This window comes from Haliaeetus albicilla, chromosome 8 (assembly GCF_947461875.1).
Source record: "Haliaeetus albicilla chromosome 8, bHalAlb1.1, whole genome shotgun sequence".
Lineage (NCBI taxonomy): Eukaryota > Metazoa > Chordata > Aves > Accipitriformes > Accipitridae > Haliaeetus > Haliaeetus albicilla.
This window is the reverse complement of record NC_091490.1, coordinates 35,347,163-35,372,351: the sequence shown is the minus strand read 5'-3', so window position 1 is coordinate 35,372,351 and position 25,189 is coordinate 35,347,163. Positions and strand designations below refer to the sequence as shown.

Here is a 25,189-nt window from a genome sequence, read left to right as displayed (position 1 = left end):
AACTGAGTGGGGGAGTGGACACTTCGGAAGGAAGAGCCACCCTGCAGGAAGACCTGGATAGGCTGGAAGAGTGGGCTAACAAGAACCTTATGAAGTTCACCAAGGACAAGGGTAAGGTCTTGCACCTGGGAAAACATAATCCAGGAGAGCAGCACAGGCTGGGATCTACCTGGCTGGGGAGCAGCTCTGTGGAAAGGGACCTGGCGGTCCTGGTGGACAACAAGCTCAATATGAGTGAACAACGTGTGCTGCTGTGGCAAAGAAAGCCAACAGGACGCTGGGTTGCATCAACAAGGGCATCACCAGCAGAGATAAAGTCATTATCCCACTCTACTCAGCGCTTGTCGGGCCACACCTGGAATACTGTGTTCAGTTTTGGTCCCCGCTATACAAAAAAGACGTGGACAGGCTGGAGAGGGTCCAGAGAAGGGCCACAAAGATGATCAAAGGACTGGGAAGCCTGGCATATGAGGAAAGGCTGAGACAACTGGGTTTGTTCAGGCTTAAGAAAAGAAGGCTTAGGGGAGGCCTTACCACCATGTTCCGGTATTTAAAGGGTGGCTACAAAGAAGATGAACACTCCCTTTTCACAAGGAGTCATGTGGAAAAGATGGGGCTAATGGGTACAAGTTAATCGTGGGGAGACTCCAACTGGACACGAGAAGAAAATTTTTCACAATTAGAACAATCAGCCGTTGCAATAATCTCCCCAGGGAAGTGGTGGGTTTCCCAACACCGGACACTTTTAAGATTCAGCTGGACAGGGTGCTGGGCCATCTTGTCTAGACCATGCTTTTGCCAAGAAAGGTTGGACTGGATGGTCCTTGAGATCCCTTCCAACCTGGTATTCTATGATTCTATGATTTTATGACTGTTTTAAATCAGATTGTATTATAGGTACTTGCTGATGTCTGTCACTTCTACCAGGTCCTAAAGGGGCTTGTATTAGACAGGATTGATACCAAGCAGCATGAACAATTCAGAAAGACCTCATCATGCTAGTTTGCATTGACATGCCACGCTAACAGGAGAAGTGAACAAAAATAGAGGCAGAAGGGACAGGCAATGACAACATGAATACACAGGGAGAAAGCAGCCCAAATAGGAAACTGTCTCCATAAGTGGGGAGAGGACAGAGGGGCTCCAGATGAGGAGCCACCAGAAGCAAAGCTGAGATACCCAGCACTAAAGAGCTCCTTTTATAAGCTAGTCCCTCAAAGATATATGGGCCATTGTGGCTCCATGTAGGGCCCAAAGCAGCAGGGACAGGGTCACCATTGGCCAGCTGTGTTATGGGATCTCTCGGGTCCAAGCTTTGGGCAGCCATGAAGATGAAGTTCAAGAATTCAAATAATTGGTGTTTGATGGAGAGTCAGAGCAGCAATGGAGACACTGAAATAACTCAAAACAGTGAGAAACACAAGAGAACTCAGACTTTGCATCTGCTGATGGGGAACACAGCCCACAGAACAGCAAGGACTTTAAATACTTCCCCTCTTCTCTCCAGTAATCCCTATTTCTCATCTACAGTTAGCTTCAGTCAACAGGCTCTCATTCATCCAAGAGCAGGCTCACCCATTGCTTGGGAACACGGGTGGGCATCAGCTGTACCTTGCTGCAAAGCCTGTCCCTTACCGATGGATCCTAGCAGAGATGCAGGTGTCTAGTCCAGCCTCTGCATTTCAGGGTGGGATCAGCCCCTCCCCACACACTTCATGCATGTTCTCCAAGAATAAGAAGTATTCCATGATCAAAGTGAGAAAAGCATGCATGGACACTTGCTTTGTGTTCAGCTCAACCCTGCTGTGACCTTAAAAAAAAAAAAGACAGGTTTTCAACAGTACTTGGGCTGGGCTCAGAGCAGCCAACAGTTTGGAGAGCTTATTGTTTTGAAGTAGAGAAAAATAAATGACAAAGAGGATAAATATTACCGGGAGAAGGGAGCCACTGACATTCCAGTTGTAGAGTCTCAGTTTCAACATTTTTCCAAGGGTAACAACACTGAGGTTTGCATCTCTGTCCCCATTGCTCAGAGAATTCTATTGTTTGCAATGTTGCACCAAAGGCAGCGATAGCATGGTCAGCCCATGCTGCAAGAAAGCTACAGAGAGGTGGTGGAGGGTCTGGTAGCCCCAGCAGCAAGAAGCAGAGATGGAAGCTCTGGATTTTATTCCACTCTTATCAGGCAGGGCTGGTATGAGCAGTGCAGCTTCACTGCTTCAAGAGCCCCGGGCTTTGTTCGCAATCACTCCCACTGGCTCATGCAGCGCTGGGAAAATGTCACTCCTCCCCTTCCCTCCTATGCTCCAGTTTTTATCCTCTGTAAGCGGAGAACAGTTTTATAGTCCCCGTTTGCAAGTGACAGCGATCCGCACATGAAAGGTTCATGGCCAGTACTGCAGGTGAGTTACGGCATGGAAGAAAAATCACCAATTTTCAACATTTCATCATGTTAACTTCCCAGGAACTTGCAAGCACTCTAATAGACACCTTCAACACACAAATACAATGAATTCAGAACCAAACACCGAGTGTGAAACCCACAATGGAACTGCTAGATATGTCACTCCGCCACTGCAAAACAAACAAACAGCCGCCTACGTTGTACAAAGAACTGATAATGCTACGTGATTCATTTGGGGCATCCTGTCTACTTCACGCAACAGGAGTGCCCAGCCCAGCAAGGATGGAGTTGGTCATGGAGGAACTGGGCATCTCCAGAGCCATCCACCAAGTCAAAGAGCTGCAGCCATGGCCACACGATTGCTGCCACTAACCAGGATGGCGGAAATTACAACGATCTGGAACAAACAACTCCAAAAGCAATCTGTGAGCAAGAACTATCTGCCGAGTGTTTTGTCAAGAAGATCAAAAATGAGCCTTTTCACCCACAGTCCTCAGACAGTGGGCAGTCCACAGAGCAGATTTGCAAGGAGGCACAAATAAGAGCAAATCTGAAGCAGTTGAGACACGCTGGCAAATAATTTGCAAAGAGAAATAAAAGGGGAAAGTTACTGAGTCGTCTCCTTGTTGTGGATTTTTTTTTTTATCCTGTCCGGCTGGCTGTAAGAGGAGTCATTATTCCCTGTAACACCAGGGGATACGGCACACCAGACGCGCGTCTCTTGTCAGGAAGCTTGTTTGCAAAGGGCTTGGAGGCCCTCCGCAGAAAGGTGGTACAGCAGAGCAAGGCAGAGAGGCACTCATTGAATATGGATGCCCACCTGGCTGCTGAATATAGATGAAGATCTCAAAGGCTCCTTTGCTTCACTCATGTTCAAATACCACGTCGATGACACAAGAGCTTCCCCAGAACAAAGCGACAAGGCATTTCTTGCCAAACGTGGCCCAACCAGTGTGCATCCCATGATGGTGCTGGGGGACCTGGCAGGAGGCATCACAGCCCCCCTCCCCATTACACCCACACCTCCATTCAAAAGCGGTTCCAGCTAGTGAATCCCAAAAACACAATGGGCGCAACCATTTTACATCTCATCTGAGCCATTCCCTGAGATGCTACAACCATTAAAGAAAAAAACCAACAACGATGCTTCCAGGCTTTCACACTTCCAATGCAATATTTCTCAGGCATGTTTGTTGGCACCTTGCTGTCCCTCACAATCTCCCCACAAGCCTTCCTGCATTGTGGAGACAGGTCTCCCCACTTTCCCATCCATAAACCACCTACCTCTGAGACATTAATCCTCTTCCCAGTGTTTTTGGCTTCAAACCACCTGATCCAACTCGAGTGCACGGGGCCCAGGTTTTGCGTAGAGCCAGCAAAAAAAACCCCTGCCTCCACTGAAAATGTACACTTGTTCCTTCAACGCCCGTATTATTAATTGCTATAAAACTTAATTTTATTCATCATTTGTTATGCCTCAAAATTGGATGGGAAAGAAATTCAAATTAAGTGAAGTGAAAAGATTTCAGAGATGGTACAGAAGGCTCCTGAAGGAGCTGAAGAAAACTCTCCGGAGACTGGGAACGCAGCGTTAACCCAACCTGAAAGAAAGAAGATCTTAAGACAAAGAAATCTTGCCAAATTGATCCTTTAATTATAACATTAGTCGTTTCTTTCAAAGGCTTAGTGCAAGAGCTGGGGGTGGGGGGCAGAAAAGACTTAAAGGGAGAAAAGACTTAACATCACCAGGATGAGTGGAAGCAATTAGGAGGATTTAAATTACTCTCTTGTTTGGTACAAGGCAGATGGATTTCATTTTTCTTGCCATCATGCTCAACTTCTTGCTCTGCCAGCAGCTTCCAGAGGTCTTCTCTGTGGCAGACCCAACAACCCAGCCTTCCCAAGTCAGGCAGCATCCCCTTCCACTCTGCACTCACTCAGCTATTGCTGCGGACCACAAATACCAGTGATTACAGTAGCTTTGTCACCCTGGAAAGGGGCTGGAAATATGAGACCAGTTAGGTGAAAGGAGTCTACCAGCCCTCAACAGGAGGACAGATGCTGCAATGAATGGTGGAGGACAATTGCAAACCAGATTTTATCTGCAGGGGCTGGGGAAAGGGAGATGGAAGAGTCAAAACACATCCCATCTGGTATCAGAAACTCCACATGAGTTCTCAACGTTATACCTCCAAGCACGGCTTATTTTTTATCTTCACTCTTTCATCTTCTTGCTCCCAGCAACAAGATAGACATAAGCCATCTTCGTGCCAGGAGGGGCAAAGCAGGCAGGACCTCTGCAGTGGTTAGGAAAGGACCAGTGGTGAGCTGTGATCGTTACTGGGATGGCATTACTGCCACTGCAGCACCACGCATGCCACAGGTGGCAGGGATGAGGCAGCATGGCCCTTACCAGGTCTCTGCTGCTCTGGAGATGCAGCCTGAACACAGATCCAAATTCTTCTACATGAGAAACTGCTGAGCCAAAAAAAAAAAAAAAAAAAAAAAAATTCACAAAGAAGGGAGAGCAGACCTTTGCAAATCTCTGGCACAGGGCACATGCAATTTCTGCATCCCTCTGACTCAGAACCAACTGACCACAGGGCATTGCACGCAACGGACCATCAGCCGCAGGGTGGGAGGAGGTCCTGTCCACCCCTCCTGCTCCTCCTGCAGCATGCGAATCTCTCTGTGCATTACAGCTGTTTTCCCTGGGAAGAGGTGCAGAGCTGCAGGTACACCCTGCCCCACCACAGCAGGGTGCTGGATGACACCAACCTCAGGCCACAGGTTAGCAGCTTGCAAGACTTGATATGAGTCTCAGCATCTTCCCGAGCTCCCAAAGCCACCGGCTGCCACGTGGCAGAAAACAAGGCATTTTAGCTGATGCTCCATCCTCGCTTGCTCCCACTGACTCTCTGCTGCCAGGATTATTTCGGTAGCTTCTGTAGCTTTAAAAGCTGAGCAGTCACATCTCCTTGGGCTTCATACCTGCTCTCAAAGAGGAACAGGGCCAATTTTTTTTTTCTTTCCTGCTTTCAGTTAGAATTAATTGATCTGTAATTGCACCCATAGAGGGGGAAAGTTAATAGACACAGTAATAAATGCCAAAGCCCCAGAAGAACTGGCTCTCCAAGCCCCTGCCTGGAGCGACTCCATCTCCTCTTAATAGCGTTGCATGCAATTCCAGTACATGTGTGCGAGTTAGTATTTAGAGAGAAAAACTGAGGAGCCTCGGTATGATGGAAATCATTTCTTTTCCTCTCCCACATACTTTGTGCTTAGGAGCAGATGGATCCAGGCTGTTTACATCACGGAGGTCATGCCTCAGCTTAACAGTTGGGGAACTGACTGTTGGGAGAGATGCGCATTGCTACCAGAAGATTGCTAAATCTGGGCTCCGGCAAACTTCTCATGGTGGCAAGTTAAACATACAAATGTCCTGCTGCAGCCTCTTCAGATTCAGGACCTGCCTCGGGTGTTTGATCGTTTCCCCAAAGAAAACCGCTGCCGAGATGAAGCGAGGGCAGAGAGGCAGTTCTGCAGCAGCTCGTGAGTGTGAACTCTGAGAAGGCTGAAAATCCCGAGCGGACCTCGTTATTCGCCGGTGCAGATGGTGCAGTTTGCAAGCGACGTGGGTCCAGGTTTCTGCAAGCGGGCTACCAGGGCTCGCCGCTCACTGCTGTGCCCCGAGTTAACAGAGTGACCATGATTTCAGCTAACTGGGCATGGCTGCCTGTCTTCCCCCAAAGCAGTGCTGTAACGCTGGGGAAAGGTTTCCTTCGCATGGAGGTGTTTCCATGGAGCTCATCCCCAGAGTGACCTTCCCCTCCCAGCTCAGCCCAGCCATGGGGTGTGCAGGGGGATCCCGCCAGACCCTGCCTGCTCATCCAGCTCCGAGGCTGACAGATGGAAAGGTCACCCTTCCCCTCCCACAGCAGAGCCAAGTGCTCTCTTCCAGCACAAGAGGATTGTGAGAAGTGTTAAAAACAATAAAAACTAAGCAAGCAAAGCGGGGAATGAAGCCCTTCTTATTGCACTCAAGGATGTGCATTGTTTGCTTGTAGAAGTACCTCCTCCCGCCTTGCGTCGCACCCCTCCGCGGCTCTGGCAGCAGCTTTGGCAAGAGGATGCCTCACCACCGCTGAGGTACTGCATCCACCGAGCCACAGAGGATGTCTGTGGCCGTGGCCAGGCAGGAGGGCATGCGTGGTGGCCTTGCCATGGGGTGGCAGAGCCCAGCTTGCTGCCTCCACTCACCTCGCTCAGCCCTCCAGGGAGCTGAGCAGTCGCGCTTTTCCCTAGGTATCTGGCACGCCACGAGAGCATCTCCATTGCCAATTAGGCCACCCACCCACTTGCATCCTTCCCCAGTACAAACCCTATTAACGATAAACAAACAGTCGAAATGCCAGCCGGCGCCTGGGAAGAGCCCTAGACAACTGCATCCAATTCGGCGGGTGCGGGAACAGCTGCCTTGCGCAGTCCCGGCACACACAAGCACCAAGCATGGACGAGGGCATGGGCTGGGCATCCCACCAGTCACCCTGTGGTCCTCCTGCCAGTGGCTGCCTTGCAGGCCAGAGCAGTGCTACCTTGCTGCTTCCCCAGGCTGCTCTCAGCATCACACCATCACCAAAAGCCTCAGTGTCCACACGACACACCACATTGGCACAATTCAACACCACAATAAGGGGCTTTTCCAGCTGCCTAGCCCTGAGCTTCCTAACTTTCCTTCTCTGGACTTTTGTAGGAAAGCTCCTGCTTGACACCGACACCCAGTTGGACTTTGCTCAAATCCCCAAGCTGGATGTGGCACAAGAAATTCAAAAGCCACCCAAAACTGCTTGGATGTCTTCATCCTCCATAAGAGCTCCCTCCCTGCAAGGCAGTGTGAAGCCCTTCCTGCAGCCTATCCCTGGAGCCCCTGGACTCAGTCAGACCCCAGACTAAGAGCTGGGGAAATTCAACCCACCAACAGACTCCAAAGCCCAGCCTGCTACTCCAGAAGCACTCCTGAAACCACCACCATCACACCTGAACTCAGGGGGACACTTAGGACAGTGACAGAGAGGACCAGGGCCAGTCTCCACATTGATCCTTACATCTAAGGGCTTTCCACCAGGTGGCCAAACCAGTGCTACAGTGGCTTTTTTTTTTTGCTATGATGGGCAATTAGGAAAAATATTACCTGCTGCTGGGCACGGGGTCCCCACTGCCACCTGTGGCAAGGGCAGAGGAGCCCACATCCCCAGTGTAGGAGAAGGCATGCCCTCTCCTTGCACTAAACCCTGCCACCAGTTGAGGATGTGCTGACGCAACCACAGTTCATTGTCGTGGAGACAAGAAGCCTTTTTCTCTCCAAACCCAGCTTAATGGCTTGGATTAAAACCTCCTTTCCCCTGGAAGAGCGGAACGGGGACAGTTGTGTTGTCCCTATGTCCCTATCTTGTCCACGTGCACCCCAGGCACCCCTACCCTCACCAGTGTGTATCCCCCACTGGCACTGGGCATATCCTCCAGACCATGGCCCGCACAGCATGGGGGTGCCCCGCATCGCTCCCACGCCTGCCCCGAACCCGTCCGAACGCATGCGTGCCACACTCCATCAGCCAGCAAATGTGCACCCCACTACAAACACATTCTGGACTCAAACACATTTCCATAAGGCCCCCCTCCACGTCTCTCTCCGACAGGTCCCAAGCAGCCAGAAGATTGACACTGACCATTTCTTGCAGGTGACCAAAACCATGAGCTCATCAGCAAGGTGATACAACAAGAAAGCATCTTCAAGGCTGCCCCTTTCCTGGCTCCCTGGGGACCAAAGGAACTAAGCAGAGCCAGGGAGCGATCCCTTGCTGTGGGGCAGGCAGGAGTGGAAGACATGGGCGGAATCAGCTACTGGGGTCCGAGGGGGCATGACAGTACCAGGGGCCAACCTCGGGGCTCAGAGACATGCGACGGGCATGGCCTGGAGGGGAAGGATGGCATCTCGCTTACCCCGACAGCACTCCCAGGACAAGGTTGAGGACAAAGAAGGATCCAATGATGATGAGGGGGATGAAGTACAGCCAGTTCCAGGTGGCTCCTAAGGCATCATTGGTCTAGAGGGGAAAGAAAAAACACGTATGACGTTATCTTCAACACCAGCACGCAGGGCAGAGGGAGGGTGCGTTAGCTTCAGCTTGGTGGCGATTCTCCCTCCAGGCTGACCACATCAGGCTCCTCGGGGTGATGTGGCCATGCCTGCTGAGCCTTGATGGGCACCAGGTGCTGCCTGTAAAGGCATGCCTGCAGGGGAGCTCCTGATCAGCGGTGCCTGATGCCCCTCGGCATCCTGCCCCAGCCACACTCTCATCCATGGTCTCCAGCCCTCATCAGGCAGGACCACTCTCCTCTGCCTCCTCCTACCATCCCTACAGGGACGCAGGGGCTGCAAGACAGTTCTATAGTTGGAGGCGCAGGGCCCTGCAGCCCAAAATTGGGGTGCTGAGGGTGCGGGGGCCACCCTGAGTGTACCTCCCCCAGCAGCTTGATTCAGTGCTCCCCTGCGCATCCCACCAAGACAGGGCAAAGCAGCCCCGCAGCAGCGGTACCTGCCGAGCACAGCACAGGTTAAGAGGGAAAGATTTATAAGGTGCCTTAGAGCCAGAGAAGCTGGTGGCTAAAGAAGAGGCAGCCGATGCTTGTGTTTCCATGCACGGCGGGAAAGGGGCTGGTGCAGGCAAGCCCCACACCTTCAAATGGGCATTTTGCTGATGGCATCATTGCTAATACCTTGCAGCCATCCTCCCGCCCCAGATGCGTTACCCCAACCCCAAGGAGCTGAGAGCGGAAGGGAGCTCTAACCGCAGGGCAAAGCCCGACAGCTAAAAAGCCTGCTGGCAAGCCCTGCTCAATACCTCCAGACATTTATTCACTGAGGCTTTTAATAAAGCAGTGCCCCTCTGTACCTCACAGCCACTTCCCAGGCCCCATTTGTCCTCCGGTGTCAGGCACGGCGCACATGACACCGGGCTGGAGGGTGATGCGGCAGAACGTGACTGTCTGGAGGAGGTGGTATCAATCTTGTTGCAATGAAAGACTCTTTCTCTTCTCTCTCTCTTCCCCCCTCTCCCCATGCTAATTAAGCCCTCATCTTCATCTGAGTCATTGGCACCACGTCTCCCGGTCGGCCAGTGCAGGAGCCAAGATGAGGCTCTACAAGGGGAGAAGCTCATCTCCGAGGGGGGAGAGAAAGCCACTGTGCTGGAGTCTTCCTCCAGTGACCAAGGTGCCAGCAGGAACCTCAGCTGGGTGTCCCCACCACCCCGACACTGAGCCCAAGGCAGGGTAAGGGTGACGCCAGCACCTCCTGCTGCAGGCACTGACCGCAGCACCGGGAGAGGGATGCCGCAGGCAGAGACCCCAGTGCGGAGGAACGCCTGGCTCACAGCAGCAATAGGGATTTTGAGGTTGGGGAAAGCATCTGGAAGGACTCGCTGCCCTCCTCCTTCAGCAGCGGGGGAACCATGTGTGTCTTCTTGAGGTCCTGCCCTTTCAAGAGCCCTGGTCCACCACCAGCCCCTTTCCTCAGGGCCATGGGAGAAGCGAGTGCAGGGAGGTGGGAATGATGCATGGGGATCCCACACAGCCAACATTTATCACCACCCTCAAGAGACACCCAGGCCACCATGCTCTGCTCTAACAGCACTGTTTGCCATGGCATTAGTCTTCAAGGCTTTGTGCACCCCTCAGCCCAAGCTTGGCTGGTCTTCAGCCCCCTGCCAAGATGCCATTGGATACCTGCCACCCGTGCCAGGATCGCTCGCCTTTGAAACTGCCCAAAAACCATGGGCTTTCCCCAAGGTCCTTAGCACAGAGGATGCAAAACAGATGAGCTCATTTCCTACAGGTGAAGAAGGCATCTTCCAGCAATGCTCAGCAGGAGATGGAGTGGGAGACGGGGATTATCAGCCAGCAATGCCAGCAGCAGCACCCGGATCACCTCTTCCCACAGTGTTTTGTGGACACAGCCAAAGCTGGTGGCACTGGGGATTTGCAGCCGGGAAACCTGAGGCAGGGGCTGGCAGCACCCCGATGGGACAGGCTGTCTGCGATCCCGACTTCCATGTGCATTTGGGTACCCAGCTGCCATAGGGGTGGAGATAAAGGGGATTAGACAGGTTTTAGGGTTTGGGGGGGGTTACATGTCTGGCACCACTAGCAGCCAGCAGCTCCAGGAGGGGCACTGTTGAGGCAGGGGAGGGGATGGGGAGCTGTGGCCATGGACCCTATGTACCCAAGGACACACCACTGGCCAAAGCAAGCTCAGGGGTGGTCCCAGCCACCCAGGACAATGCCAGCAGCCCCAGGAACAGTCCTGCTCTGAGCAGCCACATGGGTCCCTTGGCCAGTGCCAGTTTTGCTGCAGCCCCCCCAGCCCCAAGATGAAATTTCCCAGTGCACATCCCAACGCTCCCTACAAAATCAGGAGCTGGTGATGCCCAGTCAGGCTGCAGCAGCTTCAGCCTGTCAGCTGGTACCTGCTCGGCCACTCCGACTGCCAAAATTTGCCCTTGTATTCCCCAAGTTGCTGGAAGAATTGCTCCAGTACCTTTGCAGCACCTAGGCTGCAGAGGTCCCAGCCGGGGGGGCAAAGGGGCTTGTTTGGGAAACATGAGGGGCTTGGCATTTCACAGGCTCTGCATCTTCCCCTGCTTCTCTAGTCTGTGGAGGAGAGCATGACCACAAAGCATCCAGCGCAGCAGGACACGAGCACACAGAACAGCGTGTGTGCATACACACACAGAGAAGTGGATGTATTCCCATCTCTCCGCTCCCAAAGCTGAAGCATGTCTGCCCAGGAAACCAAAGGACCTGCCATGCCTGGCCATGTGTCTTGTCAGCCCCAATGCTCTGACACACACCGTGGTCCCCAGCTGGAGGCCAGTGGTTTGCCTGGAGGGAGGACATGGACTGCCAGGGTCTCAGAGAGTTGCTGAGTCCAGACCCCCTTGTGTCACACTATGTCCCCCAGATTATGTCAGCTCTACCTTAAAAACTCACTCTTCCCACCAGAAGGCTCCTCAAGCAGACGCTCTAATGACTGCTCTAATTTTCAGCCTAAATTTATTTGTGGTCATTTTATGTACCACTCTGTTCTTTTGTCAGCATTGGCCTTTGGCTGAAATAGCTCCTCTCCTTCCCATTTCCCATCCTGATGTATTTATAGATAGCTATCATGGCCATCCCCAGACTCTCCATTGCTAGCCATGACTGTCTCTCCCTCCTCACTTTATCTTAGTAGCCCCTTCCCTGCTCCAGTCCAGGCTCAGTTCATCTTCCCTGGACACAGGAGACCCAAGTAGAGCAATTCTGATGGGTCCCACTCCATCCCTGCATGATGCTACCGAGACTTTGCCATCCTGCCTACAAACCTCCCTCCTCCTCCAGGGCACCGCTGGCCTGCAGTGACCCTGCGGTCACCCTGCGGTCACTCGCTCATCCCTTCCTCCTCCACACTGCTACTTCCCAATCAGCAAGACCTGGGCTCCTAGGAGATATCTTTACTGTTCCTCAACAAGCACATGGTTTTCCATTTCTCACTGCATCCCACATCTCTTCCTCCAGCCCTCAAACTCCTCTAGCCTGGGATGGCAGCCTCCGTACCCTCAGCTCCATGAAGGCAGCTGATGCTGGAAGCAGGAAAGCCCATGACTCATCCTCGAGGAGCCCCACCGGTCGCCACCAGCCACTATGTCCCCTCAATGCCACCCAGCTCCATCCCTACACTGCTCCCTTCCCTGCCAGCCTCACAGAGCTCCTCTTCTCCTTCCCCTCTTCTCCTCTTCATTAACACTTTCCCATAGCAAAAGCTTTACTACAAAAAGCAGTTCTACACATTTTCAGGTCTCCGATGCCAGGCTAGCCCGGCGTGACCTACCTTTGGCAAACCCATGATTCATTTTCCTCTTTTGCCTTCCAAATCTGTTCTGAAATGGCATGCGATTGAGGTCAGGCTTACAGTCCTATTCCTGCCTGCCTTACTTTTTTTCCCCTCCTCCCCCCGCTTTTAAATATAGGCATCGCATTCGCTATTCTCCAGTCAGATGGTGCCTCCCCCAACTCGATGGAGTTGTTAAAAATACTTGTTACCAGACCTGCCATTTCATGTGCCAGCTCCCTCCAGGCATGGGGAGGGGGAAACCATCCTGAGTGCCGGGCTGATGGGTGCAATGGTCTCAGCGCTTGGCTTCCACATTGGCTGCGCTCATGGCCGTGTCCTTGTTCCTGCTATCCAGCCTTTTGTTGCCTCTGTCTTTGTGTTGACCAATAGCCAGGCTGAAATATCCATCCGTGCCCAAATCTCCCCAGCCATCACTTCACCGTGCTTTGCTTCCATCTGCAGAGGTGGGGAACTGCTCACCACCCCTTTGAGCATCCTTCATGAGGTCTGTGTCAACATGACTTTTGGTGGCTCCCATAGCACTTCCCAACTTCTTTGGCACCAAGACATAGTTATCTTGACTGAGCAGCGCCTTTTCCAATCCCTTTGGGGCATCATTTGTTCTTAATATCCCTCTGTAGGCAGTGGTTCATCACCTTGGTCTACTGTGCCTTTCCATAGGTTTTTCCCCCTTTGCAGGAGGTCGTCATGTGCAGAAGTCAGCATAGATGCCGGGAGTTTAATCCCCAAATTACACAGACACTGTAATTCCTTTAATGACGAAATTTCTAGCTCCTGTCCCTGGCTCCCTGTGGACCAGACCAGGTCCCATCGCTCACCCAAGCCCTTTGGGAAATGGAGGAGCTACCTGATGCCTGATCTTTGCTGCTTCTTCCATTACCTTTAAGACAACCACTTTTACATTACACACCCCACCAGCCTAAACCACCACCACCCAAACTCTCTCATGGCCACAAGACCAAGAAACACTTTTGCTACTGCCTCCAGGCATACCTGAGACACCAACACAACCAATATGAGCTTGTTGGTGAAGACTAAAGAGCCACAGTTTCCCCAAGGGACTAATGCACCCAAGGGTGTTTCTCATGCCAAGGCGTCGGTGGAGACTCCCAGCCGGAGCTGAACCACCACGTTCACATCTTGGACACAACCCGTCCTGATGTCAGCAAAGCCTCCAATCCTATAAATGACACCACCAAAGCATGGGAGCAGGACCCGCATGGGCTAATGGAGCCGGCACGGCATGTCCCTACCCGGTGAAGGAGCCCTCATCAGCTCCTGCTTCTCAACCCCTGGCACAGGGTTATTCTTTCAGCAGCTCTTGTGTTGGTTTTTTGGGTTTGGTTTTTTTTTTTTTCAAAGGGCGGGAAAAGGCACAGGGAGCTGCAAAAGCAGGTCTCACTCAGGGGGCCAGAAATCTAAAGAAATCTAAATATATACCCGAGTCGAATGCAAAGCACAAGCTCGCAGCCCACACGTACCCTCCCTCAGGCTGCACTCGCATGGGAAACTTTAGGATTTCTTTGCTATAGGGGAAGGGGGGGGGGACACACACAAAAAACCACAAAAATTCAATCTCTCCTACCTAAAAATAAACAGAAAGCATGTTCTGCCTGTGCAGGGTGCCTTTAATAGCCACTCATTGCCCACCAGCTTGAGGAGGGGAGCCGGGGACCGAGCCTGTGGGCACCCAACTCATTTGGGGAGCAGCAGGACATGGGGAGCCACTGGACTTCATTCACACAACAATCCCCCCTTGTTGATTCTCCAGTGTCTCCTAACAGGGCTGGTCTCCCACTTCAGGCTTTCCCTGGAGATGAGGGGAGCTTTCTGCCCCTTTCCAGCAGGAGATGTGTCCTGGAGACCTCTGCATCCAGCTTGGCCAACATCAACGGCACACACCGATGCCCTGTAGGCAGTCAGGTCCCCTCTCAAAATCCATCTGCATTAGGAGAGAGTTTCTGTGGCTTCTGTTTGAAACCAGACCAAAACGGCATATAATTAGATTGGGGTAATATACATTCATTACTGTAACCAACTGGCTGTGACGTGCTCGAGGGATACAGCAGCGCTGCGCTACGGGGGCGGGGGGGAAATCCACGGGACCTCCAGCAGCATGGGTGGCCCCATCCTGCTCTCATCACGGCTCTCTGCCAGGGATATCCCACCCCACGGGGAGCTCCTACAGGGACCCACGGCTTTGCCTGCATTGCAGGCAGGCTTTACCAGGGTGACCAAACCATCACAACCACCGTGACTGGGCAGGAGAGGTCTGTCTGTGCCCCCTGGCTCCAAACCTAGCGAAGGGGTTTGGGGGTGATGGGGAAAGCCAGGATCTCAGAAGGCTTTGCCCTGGCTGCTGTGCTTGCCTTCTCCAGCACTCCTCAGGGGCTTGCTGCCTGACATGGGGGCAGAGCAGACCTGCGGGGACAGCGGGTGCAAAACCACCACAGCTTCCATGATTTGTATGCCAAATCCTTGGCTCGGCAAGTCCCAATGGTCTTTGCCTGGTGGTGACACTCACTGTGTCCCTGCCACAGCTGATGCCATCCCCATAGCATCACCTCCTCGGTCCCTGACCTGCTCTTCCCTGCAAACCACTGCTGCATCTAGCTGAGAAACACATGCAGGCCAGAAGGAACAGCCTCAAAATCTCCATACCCCAGCAAAAAGGAGGGGAAAAAAAAATTCAAAAAAATACCTTACAGCAGATTCCTTGGCCTAACCAGTTCCCTCAAGACCTTGACACCCGCTGCTGCTCTCCTCAGCGCAGTAACAGATCTCTTTCTTCCCTTTAATAGCAGTAATTTGGTCTCCTGCATGCAGGGCCATGCTTCACTCCCTGCCAGCCCTGCCTGGTATCCATCAGCGACCCCGGTGCTGGACAAGATCTGAATGAAAATGCTCTGCTTTCCCAAATCAGGTTAATGAGGAAATTGGTACATTTCCTTTGCAGGGCCAGGGCTGGCCTGCAGCGGGACGCATCCTGCCATGGCCACCTCCTGCCCGATGCCCTGCCTGCAGCACTGCCTATCGCTGGCCCCGGGTGCTCTGGGGTGCCAGGGGCAGGCAGCAGGCAGGAGTCCCTACAGAGGGGTGCACGAAGCTCAGCAAAGCCCGAGGCGCATGGGAACGCTTGTGCCTGTGCGTGTGTAGGGAAGGGGAAGGAGTGGGGAAACAGGAAAAAAACCAATATATTTCATTTTTCTGTTTTCTAAATGGAATGCAAAAAATGCATTGCTAGAAGTGGTACTAAAAATCGCGTGTTTTCAAAACATTTAATTTGGGCACAGAGACCCGTTCTTGCTCTGTTCTGCTCTGATCCACCAAGAAATCACACCCAGATGCCCCAGCATCGATCTGCAGACCCTGTCCCCAGGCATGCCTCCTCTTCCTCCTCCTCTCCCCGCAGCCATCCCTCGCTGTGACCCCCCCTTCTGCCCCCACCTCTGCTCCCGAACCCCCGCTTTCCCCCTGCCCGGACACCTCCTGAGCCTTCCCCAGCCCCAGATGAAGGCACCCCCCCAAACTGCCCCGCCAGCAAGATGAACTTTTCCTGATGGAGTATTTGCAAAGCTCTGCAGCCTTCGTTAGACCCAGCGCTCGGCTAAGGCAGCGCCAACGTTCCCAGAGCAGATCCTCGGCATCGGGCTCAGACACGTGCCAGTACCTCTGCCTCTCTGGTTGGACCCGGAGCCTGCACCCTGCAGCAGGGCACAGTTTTCATGGGATCAGCTTTGGGGTTGTTTTTTCAATGGGGCTTGGTGATTGTCAGACTGGATCCCTGCTTTTTTTCAAGCATGCTGCAAGCCCACAGAGGCAGCTTGGGCCCCATATGTTTCCTAAATGCAGGAACGTCCCCAGCTCCAGCTGCGATGCTCTGGGGCAACAGACCCATGCGCAACCTCACTCAAGGACCCCAATTCACCCCAATACTCCCACAATCCAGCCCTGATGCAGAACAGCACGTGCACCAACGCACAGGGACGGAAACAGGTTTGCAAAGCCTCGCCGGTACAATTTCCAGAACCAAACCCGCTAATGAAATTACAGACCCTGGGCTTAATGAAGCTGAGCAGCGGGGGCCAGGCAGCACCGAGACCCTCTGCCACCTCCTCTCCTTGAGCCTGGAGTTGTTGGGCAGTGCCAGAGCATCAGTGCCGGAGCATCGGTGCCGGAGCATCGGTGCCTCCGCCGGCCCCTCGGCTCCCCGAATCCTGCCGGCAGACGGTCTAGGAGTGAGACTTTCCCGTGCGGGCAGGGAGGAGGGTGTGGGCAGGGAGCTTTTGACAGAACATGCCTGCAAAGCTGGGGATCCAGCAGACTCGGTTTGTTTCTTGCTGTGTCATTTCAGCACACACACAGAGGGAAAAGGGGGGGCGGGGGGGCAGGAACATTTGGCAAGCTGGCAAGGGTCTGGCTTTGCTGAGTGTGGAGAAAGAACCGTCTCTTCCAAAGGGAGAAGAGGGTAAAGCAGGCTCGCTGCCACATACGTGCCCGTCGGGGATGGGCTCCAGCACCCACGGCTAGCAGCACGTGAGCTGCCAGCTCGGGCACCAACAGGAGCCATTTGGGGAAAACCAGCTCGTTTCCTGAAAAGTTAGGAAGGTTTTAAACCTTTGGAGTGGAACTTGAAGTCTCTCTGAAGTCCTCACTTAAAAGACTCAGCATTTAACGTTTCGGAGGAAGAAGCAGGAAGGAGCTCTGTCCTGCAGTGCCACGAGTGCCAGGGACTTTTTGGCAGCCCCCATCCCCCCCCCCAGCACACAGCACACCCTGCTTTGCCTGCACGGCCGGGAGCCACCAGGAATAGCTACAGAGGCATTAAGATCTGTACTTGCTACTGAGCTGCTAAGAGCACTGGGTGTTGATTAAATTTTCATACCTCCCTGACAGGATATTTTTTGTGTTGTGTTTTAATTTAAAACACACAAGAAGGGACTCCTTTTCCCTTTGCAAGCATTCCAGCTTGAGAGCCTGGCATCGTCCCAGGGCACAGAGGGCTAAAAAGCCAAGTGGTTTCCCTCTTTCGCCATCCCTCCCATCCCCTCCGCTCTCCAGCCTCTCCCTTCTCCTCCTCCTCCTCCTCCTCCTTTCCCCAGAGATCATCTCTAGCCAGCGCCGCTCCTTGCTGGGAGCCCACTGTCACCCATCACACTCCCAGCTTCACCCTCCCCAGTGCCCAAAGGAGCAGCAGGGCAGGCTCAGTCCCTAGCTGTGGGACCACTGCTGTACTGAGCTCCTCCAGTGCTCTGCCCATCACCGTGGTGTCAGGGCAGGTGCTGTTTTGGAGTCTTTGCACCACTGGCCCTTGCTGCAGAGTCCCTGCGACCCTCGGCATGTGGCCAGCACCACTGTAGCTCTCATTTTGGGAGCAGGAACCCCAGGGGACAGGCATTGATGTCCAAAGGAGCTGCAGCAGCTCCTGGAAGCACCAGGGCTCAGGGAGGTTTCCCAGCTCAGCTCCAGATCCAAGCAAACCCCAACAGGAGCAAACTCCTCTCTGGTCAAGTCACTCATTTTACTGGCCCCTGGCTGCCCCACATAAAGCCAGGCACTGCCCTCACTCTCCAAAAGGCAAGAGGAGAAACCCACCCAGACCTGCATGATGCTCAGGTCCCACTCACACTCTTCACACACAGGTGCTTCAGGGAGCACAGCTGAGTGCTGAGCATCCCAAGGCACGACTGTGACACCCTGGGAATTTATGCTAACAAGCGATGAGCAATTTTATACACACGCACATGGAAAAATAACTGCTTTGCAACAGATACCTCCTCTGAGCCCCTCCAAGGCCACTTGACTAGTGCAGCTGGGGACCTGGCAGGGAGCAGAACAGCTGAGCCTCGCACCCATCTCCGATCCATGTACTCCAGCACGGCCAGTGATTTAACACAACTCCCTTTCCCAGTGCCCCAAATCAGGGCTGCCTGAACAGTCCCCATTTCAAAAAGGATGGATGTTTCACCACATTTGAAAACCAGGCTCCAGCAGAAGATCTCAGGTTCGGTGCTCCATGGTCAAAACCAGCCCTGCACCCAGCAGCGTGAAACCCCGACCTCTGCACGTGGTGACATTCATCTCACACATGGTGAGATTCATCTCGGCCCTTTTGCACCCCACATTTAGAGGAGACCCCAAACAGTGGGGCAGCACCGGGCTCCAGAGCTCCCGCAGGGTGTCCTCCCCTTGCACCCTCCTGGCCGCAGCAGCACCTTGGGTGTGCTGGAAGCACGTGGCGGTTGAGTCACACTTGCTGCAAACCCCCTTCCTCGCAGCACCTCGTGTTTTACAGCGGCTCTTGCAGAGTCTCTGCTGCTGGGCTCTGCACGCATGGCTCGCGCTTCGCACCTAACGAGCGCGTTAGCAGCCGCCTGGCTGTTTGCAGGCGGCTGTTCAGCTTTGCACGGGGCTGCAAGACCTGCACACCCCATCTCTCCCGAGGCTATAGCACACAAATCTGCCCACAACCGCTGCCTTTTAGTAGGTATTTTGGAAGCTGCTGAGGACTTGATTCTCTTTCCACCAAGAAATGCTTTCCTCCTGCTGCAAAAGCACCCACCCCTAGCACCCAGCCCCAGCATCTCCTAAGGCTCCCTGTACCTTTTTGCCCTCCTGCTTCCCTGTAGTCCCAATCCCTTGCACCATGAGAGGTCTTTTGGGTTTATAGCAAGCAGCTGTGGACAGCTAACTCCCATTAGGCCTTGCCATGCATTTTTTATTAGCAGCACGGCTGCTCTTCCAGCACTGCTGTAATGCTCGTGCCTAGGAGGCAAACGTTTTTACCCATCGTTGCTAACAGCCATGGCCCTGTGCAAAGTCAAGTTGGCTCTTGGCATGACCTGGCTGTGGCTTGGTTATCACTGCTGGGCAGGCACTCCTGCCTGTCTGTAGGTTGCTCTGACTCTCGGGACTTTACTGGGGCCACAACATTAGGATCAGGAGTTCAACCTGACAGCCAGATCCACGCAGGGAAACAGGTTTTCCCTGCACAGCAGGCTCTGGTCCTCTGCACTGGCCGTGCTGCATTTGTGAAGCACTTGGAGCCTCTCCCAGCGTGAGCAGAGGGTGCCCGGGGCCATGGCCGGACACATGCCCACACTTGTACCTGTTCCCCCCTGCAACCACATGCAACCTCAGCAACCGCTTGCAACCGCAACCGCTTGCACCTCGCGGCAGCCTCAGACCCCACGAGCAACACTGGCAGGAGAAGCAGGCAGCCCTGGCTCCCCTGCCTGCATCCATCCATGTTTGCATCGCTCCCACAGCTATAAACAGCAGCTTTCTCCATGCACTGGTGGTTTTGTTTGTCCTGGACTAACCAATTCCTGACTGGGGGCTGCGGTTCCCATGCTGCATGGCTGGTGTACCTGCTCCGGCTGCTCCAGAGAGCACAGAGCAATGCTCTGGGCAAGAGACCCAGCCAGGACAGGCAGCGCTGACCCCCCTCCCTGCAGAGCCCACCAGGCCAGCCCACAGCCCCAGCACACGCTTGCCACGGGTGTTTTTCTTCCCATCTCAGCTCCAGGCAGCGTAGGGGGAAGAGGAGAGCGGCAGCTCCCGGCAAGCCGGGCTCCTCCTCGCTGCCTGCAAGCACAGCGGCTGAGCGCTTCCAAACGGGAAAGCAAATAAACAATCTTGGTGAATAAATACAGCCTTTCGAGTCAGTGTTTCAGAGGAAATGACGATTTCGAACTCCTCTCCTGTTCGCTCCCTGGGACCAGGGGAGCCAGGCTGAGCATCTGAAGCTGCCAGCACCACCGAGTGCCTGTGCCGTGTCCCAGCCCCGCAGCACACACCGGCAGCCCCTCTCCAGCCCAGCCACCCCCCCAGACCTCAGCATCACTCTTTAATGACAAAACTGCAACCCAGTCCCTGCCCCGTGCCAGCAAGTCTGCAGAGGCAGAGAAGTAGGACAGCGAGCCTCTTTGCCAGCATTATATTTCCCTCTGGTCCCTACAGAAATCAGGTTTGGTCTCGACCCAGCCCAGGGAAGGGGCATCTGCTCCAGTATAAGAAGAAAAGCAAAACACTCCTTAGCCCCTGTTTTGGACTGCAGAGATGGCCAGAGGAGCCACAAAGCTGAAACTCCCCTCTAAAAGAAATCAAAGTCCTTCAGAGTCCCAGGGACTGGAACTGGAAAAGCCGTAACGCCCCACAGTTTAAGGCTTTTTCTTTTTTTTTTTAACCCATACTGTGATTTCTACCTAGCAAAACAGCATTTTACACAGGCAAGGCTGATGAAAACAATGAGAAAGGCAATCACACCCATGAAAAAAACACACGTGGAAAGCACCACGGGGCTGATTAGCTTTTTGTGATACTATCTACAAATTTTGGGAGCCATGCTTCCAGACCCAGTAAAATTGCGGAAAAATGGATCTTAAAATCACGATACAGTTACACAAGTGAATACTATAGTAAGCAATTTCTTTGAGAGATTGCTAAAGTGGTTTTCCTGTGATCTCCCTCTCCTCTGTGGTGTTAACCTGCAAGAACACAGCCTCCCATCACTTTATTCCGGTGGGAAAGCTGAGAGTCCCCCGCCGATCCCCCCAAACCTGGGACATGTGCTGGGCACGGTCCATGCCGGTTAGCAGCAGGAGCCTGCTCTGATTTGCTGCTCTGAGTGACGAAGATGATGGCAGAGCATCCCAGTGGCTTTCCACCCCTGTCCAGCCCTCCTCCACCATCTCCTGGGGACTGCAACTCCCATGCGTATGCCTCATTCTTCTATTAAAAACCAGGCAAAAGCCCATTTTGCTGCCTCCAAGCAGCAGAAAGACTGAGCACCCATAGCCTTTGCAACCTAGAGACACCCTGCGAGACAGCCACTGTCCCCAGGGAGGGCGAGAGGCACAGCTCGACAGTGCTCGGAACAATGTCCGTCCCTTGCCGCCTCCCAAAGTGAATCAGCAGCATTTTACTATACCAATGCCCCAATCTTCATTCAATTAAAAGCCAAGGAAGGTCCCTAATCCTTTCCATTATAGGTAAGTAATAGCTGGTTCTTTGCAGAGGAGCGGGAAAGGGAGGCACTTTATGGTCCAGGCCATCGGGGACACCATGACAGTGTGTGTCTGCCCAGCATTGTCACTGGTGCTGGGAAGATTATTTGGATAGCGGGGCTGTGGCCTCCCAAGTGTCCTGGTGAGCCCCTGATTTAGCAGCTGTGGTGGTAAACAGGGGTCCTGCAGAGCGTAGTGTTCAGTGCTCCCAGCAGCATCTCCCATCCTTACCCTCCAGCAAGATCCAGATGGTGGATCAGCAAATCCCACCGAGCAGATCGGCTCCAGCCTTCCCAGTAAGGACATCCCAAATGGCGGGAGATCAGACTTTCTCAGGAACTGCCGGTACGAACCCTCGAGGTCGATCAGACCATAAATTGCCCATCTGTGTAGCTCACCGGGCTCTTCGAGTGCCGCAACTGGGGCTCTAGCATGGGGAATGCTGCTGCTAATTGCTGCAGGCGACAAAGGATGGGGAGGAGGGGACACGGGGAGCACCGATGGAAGCAGCCCCTGGCTTTTGCAGAGAGCTGGTCATTAACACAAGAAACAAGGTGCGGGGCAGGTTGCTGGTGCCAAGCATGGGCAGCGCTGGGCACGCACGGGCTGCAGCACAGTGGTGTGAGCAGGCAGCAGCTGCCCGGCTGCGCTAAAGGTAGGGGAACCACACTGCCAGGCAGGAGACATCACCTTTCCTGCTATACTCAGTTATGCCTGGGCAACAGGCGCTCTAGTTAAGTCTCTAATCCCATTGATACACCAGAAGCAGCCAAGAAATGGTCTTTTTTCAGTCTGAACACCCAGGTGGTTCAATCCTGTCTAATTCCCCTGCTGAAGCAGCAAGATCCTGACACCGCCATCTCCTTTAGGAAGAGAAAAACCAAATCCTCGTGGTAAGGTCAAGCCCTTGCCATGAACTCTCCCCTTTCTACCCCAGTCTAGGTTTCATGGTCAGTCTGCCCGTGCACACCAACCTGCACCCCCAGAAGGACCCTGGGATGGACCGAGCAACGCTGGCAGCGCAGTGCCTTTGCCTGGGGTTAAAAACCAGCCTTTCTGCTCACAACAAAGTAACTATCAAAGCATGTTTCCCCATCACAAACCATCCAATTTGCCTCCCGCAGAGCAATGCCACTCTGCAAATCTCCAGGCACTATGGGAACCAGGGTATAAAAACATTCCCGGTGCAATGACGCCAAAATTGATGCTGAAATTAGGCTGGGAACAGAACTGGCATGGTTGCTTCTAGCCCATAAACTAAAACGTACGTATACGGCCAATCGCCCACAAAGATATAGGACTTTGTGATCGCCTGTAGGTTTTTTTTCTGCTTACAGCTTTGTCCCCAAGTTGCTCCCTGGGCACCCCAAGCACTTGGGCATCAGCAACTTCAAGCCACTGTGAACCACAGGAACTCAGCCCAGCCTTTTCCCTGCTCCATCAGCGCTGATAGGTATTTGCAGCACAAACACCAAAGGTCCCAGCTCCCTGTAGGACACCAGAACACTGCCCCTGCCCCAGGGAGGGGGTCTGAGCCCAGCTCCGGGGCTTTCCGAGGCCGCCGCAGGGATGCAGGCACATTCACTGCCTGGTCCGCAGGGAGAGCGGATGCGCAGTGCCCAGAAACCAGGTCTGCTCTTACAAAGCTGCCCCGGGGAGCACAGGAGGAGAAGGAGGAGGGAGGGAAGGATGGATACCTCCCCACTCCCCAGGGACAGCCCTCGCGCAGGAAGCTTGCTGCAGCCCGTGCCCACAAGGTTTTGCTCTCTGCAGCGGGTTGCACGAGCAGCCCAGAGATGAGGCCCAAAGCCCTTAGAGCTCCCTTTGCCTGGAGACATGTAACACATGCCTCTTTACTCCCCATCCCCTGCCCAAACGGGATGGACTGACCCCATCTCCATCACAAAGGAAACTCAGCATCTCACAGACCTCCAGGACACAGAAATACCATCTCCAGCTCCCCATCCCCATCCCCAGCTGCCCAAAGAGACCCCAGAACAGCTCTACTCACATTGTACAGAACTGTGGTCCACCCTTCCATGGTGATGCACTGGAAGACGGTCAACACAGCAAAGAGGATGTTGTCGAACTGCGTGATCCCATCGTTGGGACCGATCCACTCCCGGCATTCATAGCCTGGGGGGCAACCCTGCACCCCACAGGGATGGGGGGGGTCCAGTTCCTCTAGTTCACCTGCAAGCACACAGCAGAAAGCCAAAGGAGGCAGACGTAAGAGAGAGGCAAGGGACAGGCAAGGGGAAGAGCCCGAACGCAGATGGGCTTGGGGCAGAGCAGGTGACCCTGCTAGGACTAGCCCTGGCTGCACACAAACTGCTCCCATAAGAAATTGGGACATCCTGAACACGACCCGGTGATGCCTGGTGTGCACAAAGCAAAATGCATGATCTTCTCGGCCCTGGGCTTCCCATGATAGCAACATGCACTCGTCCCAGCTGTTTTCCACCCGCGGGATGCAAAGTGGGTGCAGAGCCCTTCTCCCCACCTGAATTGTTTGTGTAGCAGGCTCGGTGCAGCTTCCCACTGTAAAACTCCAGGCCAATGATGGCAAACATGAGGATAGCAAAAAAGAGCAGCAAGCCAATCTGGAGGAGAGGTACCATGGCCTTCATGATGGATTTCAGCACAATCTGCAGGCCTGGGAGGGAAAAGAAAGAGAACAGCTCAGTACAGTGATGCAAATCCCCTGCCTGGGGCATCCCACCTCTGGCAAGAGGAGGACAGTGAGCAGAGAGGATGGACAGTCATCAGACAGATCCAAGAGGCCAGCACAGTCTGGAGGATCCCTTTGGGCAGCTGGGGACCATGGAGGAAAACACCATCCCAGGGGGAGCAGGGAGGGCCAGGCTGCAGAGCAAGGCTCTGGGAGGGCTGGTTTCTGGATCTGGTCCCCTTGCTGGTGCCCTGCCTGTCCTTTTCCCACCTAGACTTGGTGGGATGTGGCCTGTGCAACTGTCCCCTTCGTTGCCCCCAAGGCACAGATCCAGCACACCACCTAGCTGGTGCCCAGGACAGGAGGGGTGGGAAGACCGGTGCCAGCAGCAGCCTAGTTTCTTTATTTATCCCTGTGCCAGCAGATGAAATCCTGCAAAAACCTGAAATCTCCCCTGAATAAACCTCAGTCCTGAAAGGATCCACCCACTGCCTTCTGGCCAGGGAAGCAGAGCTGCCGGAGGGTCTCAGCGAGCCGCTGAGCCCAGCTTTGTGCCAGCACAGAGCGGGCTGGGCAGGGGGGAATTGCCACCCAGGGACACCAAATGCTGCCATCCTAGAGTTCCCGCTACATGGGGAGGTTTGTCCCCCCCTTCCCTAATTTCACCCTACATCCCTGAGGTGGCACGAGGACCCCTCTCACTCTGAAGGACATCAGGGATGGATGCGGACACCCCGGGAGGAGGACCAGGAGCATCCAACTTACTGGGAATGCCCGAGACGAGCTTCAGAGGTCTGAGCACGCGCACGGCCCGCAGCGTCCGCAGGTCCACGTGGGTGTTGAAGTGTGTCCCAGCAGTGGCGAGGATGCTGTGGGCAGACAGGGAGAGAGCAGAGTTATCCTGGGCAAAGACCTCGGCCACCCCAGTGTCAAGACCCATGTTCTCACGCCAGGCTGGGGGAAGTCACAAGGAAGACCACGTCCCCGGGCAGGTACAGAGATTCAATGCCTCGCAAAGCCCATGTGCCAGCAAGCCCCGTTTGATGCCGGCACCAAAGCTCGTGGGCCACTATGGTCAGCCAAAGCCACCCAGGGGCCACCCAGCCCTGGCAGCCCCCCATCGATGCCCCCCACATGCCAGGATGGCTGGGGACAGC

The 25,189-nt window shown here is 54.0% G+C and overlaps 1 protein-coding gene across 3 annotated transcripts in view; it reads right to left on the bottom strand.

The window, feature by feature from the left end:
• Positions 1-25,189, bottom strand: part of CACNA1E (calcium voltage-gated channel subunit alpha1 E) — a 142,987-nt gene that overhangs the window by 52,451 nt on the left and 65,347 nt on the right. For all 3 annotated transcript variants that reach the window (XM_069789737.1, XM_069789735.1, XM_069789736.1), the window contains 4 exons: positions 24,798-24,901; positions 23,865-24,017; positions 23,373-23,554; positions 8,405-8,508 (listed from right to left, as the gene is read on the bottom strand). In XM_069789737.1, coding sequence (XP_069645838.1) covers positions 8,405-8,508; positions 23,373-23,554; positions 23,865-24,017; positions 24,798-24,901 — 543 coding nt within the window. The remainder of the gene's footprint in view (positions 1-8,404; positions 8,509-23,372; positions 23,555-23,864; positions 24,018-24,797; positions 24,902-25,189) is intronic.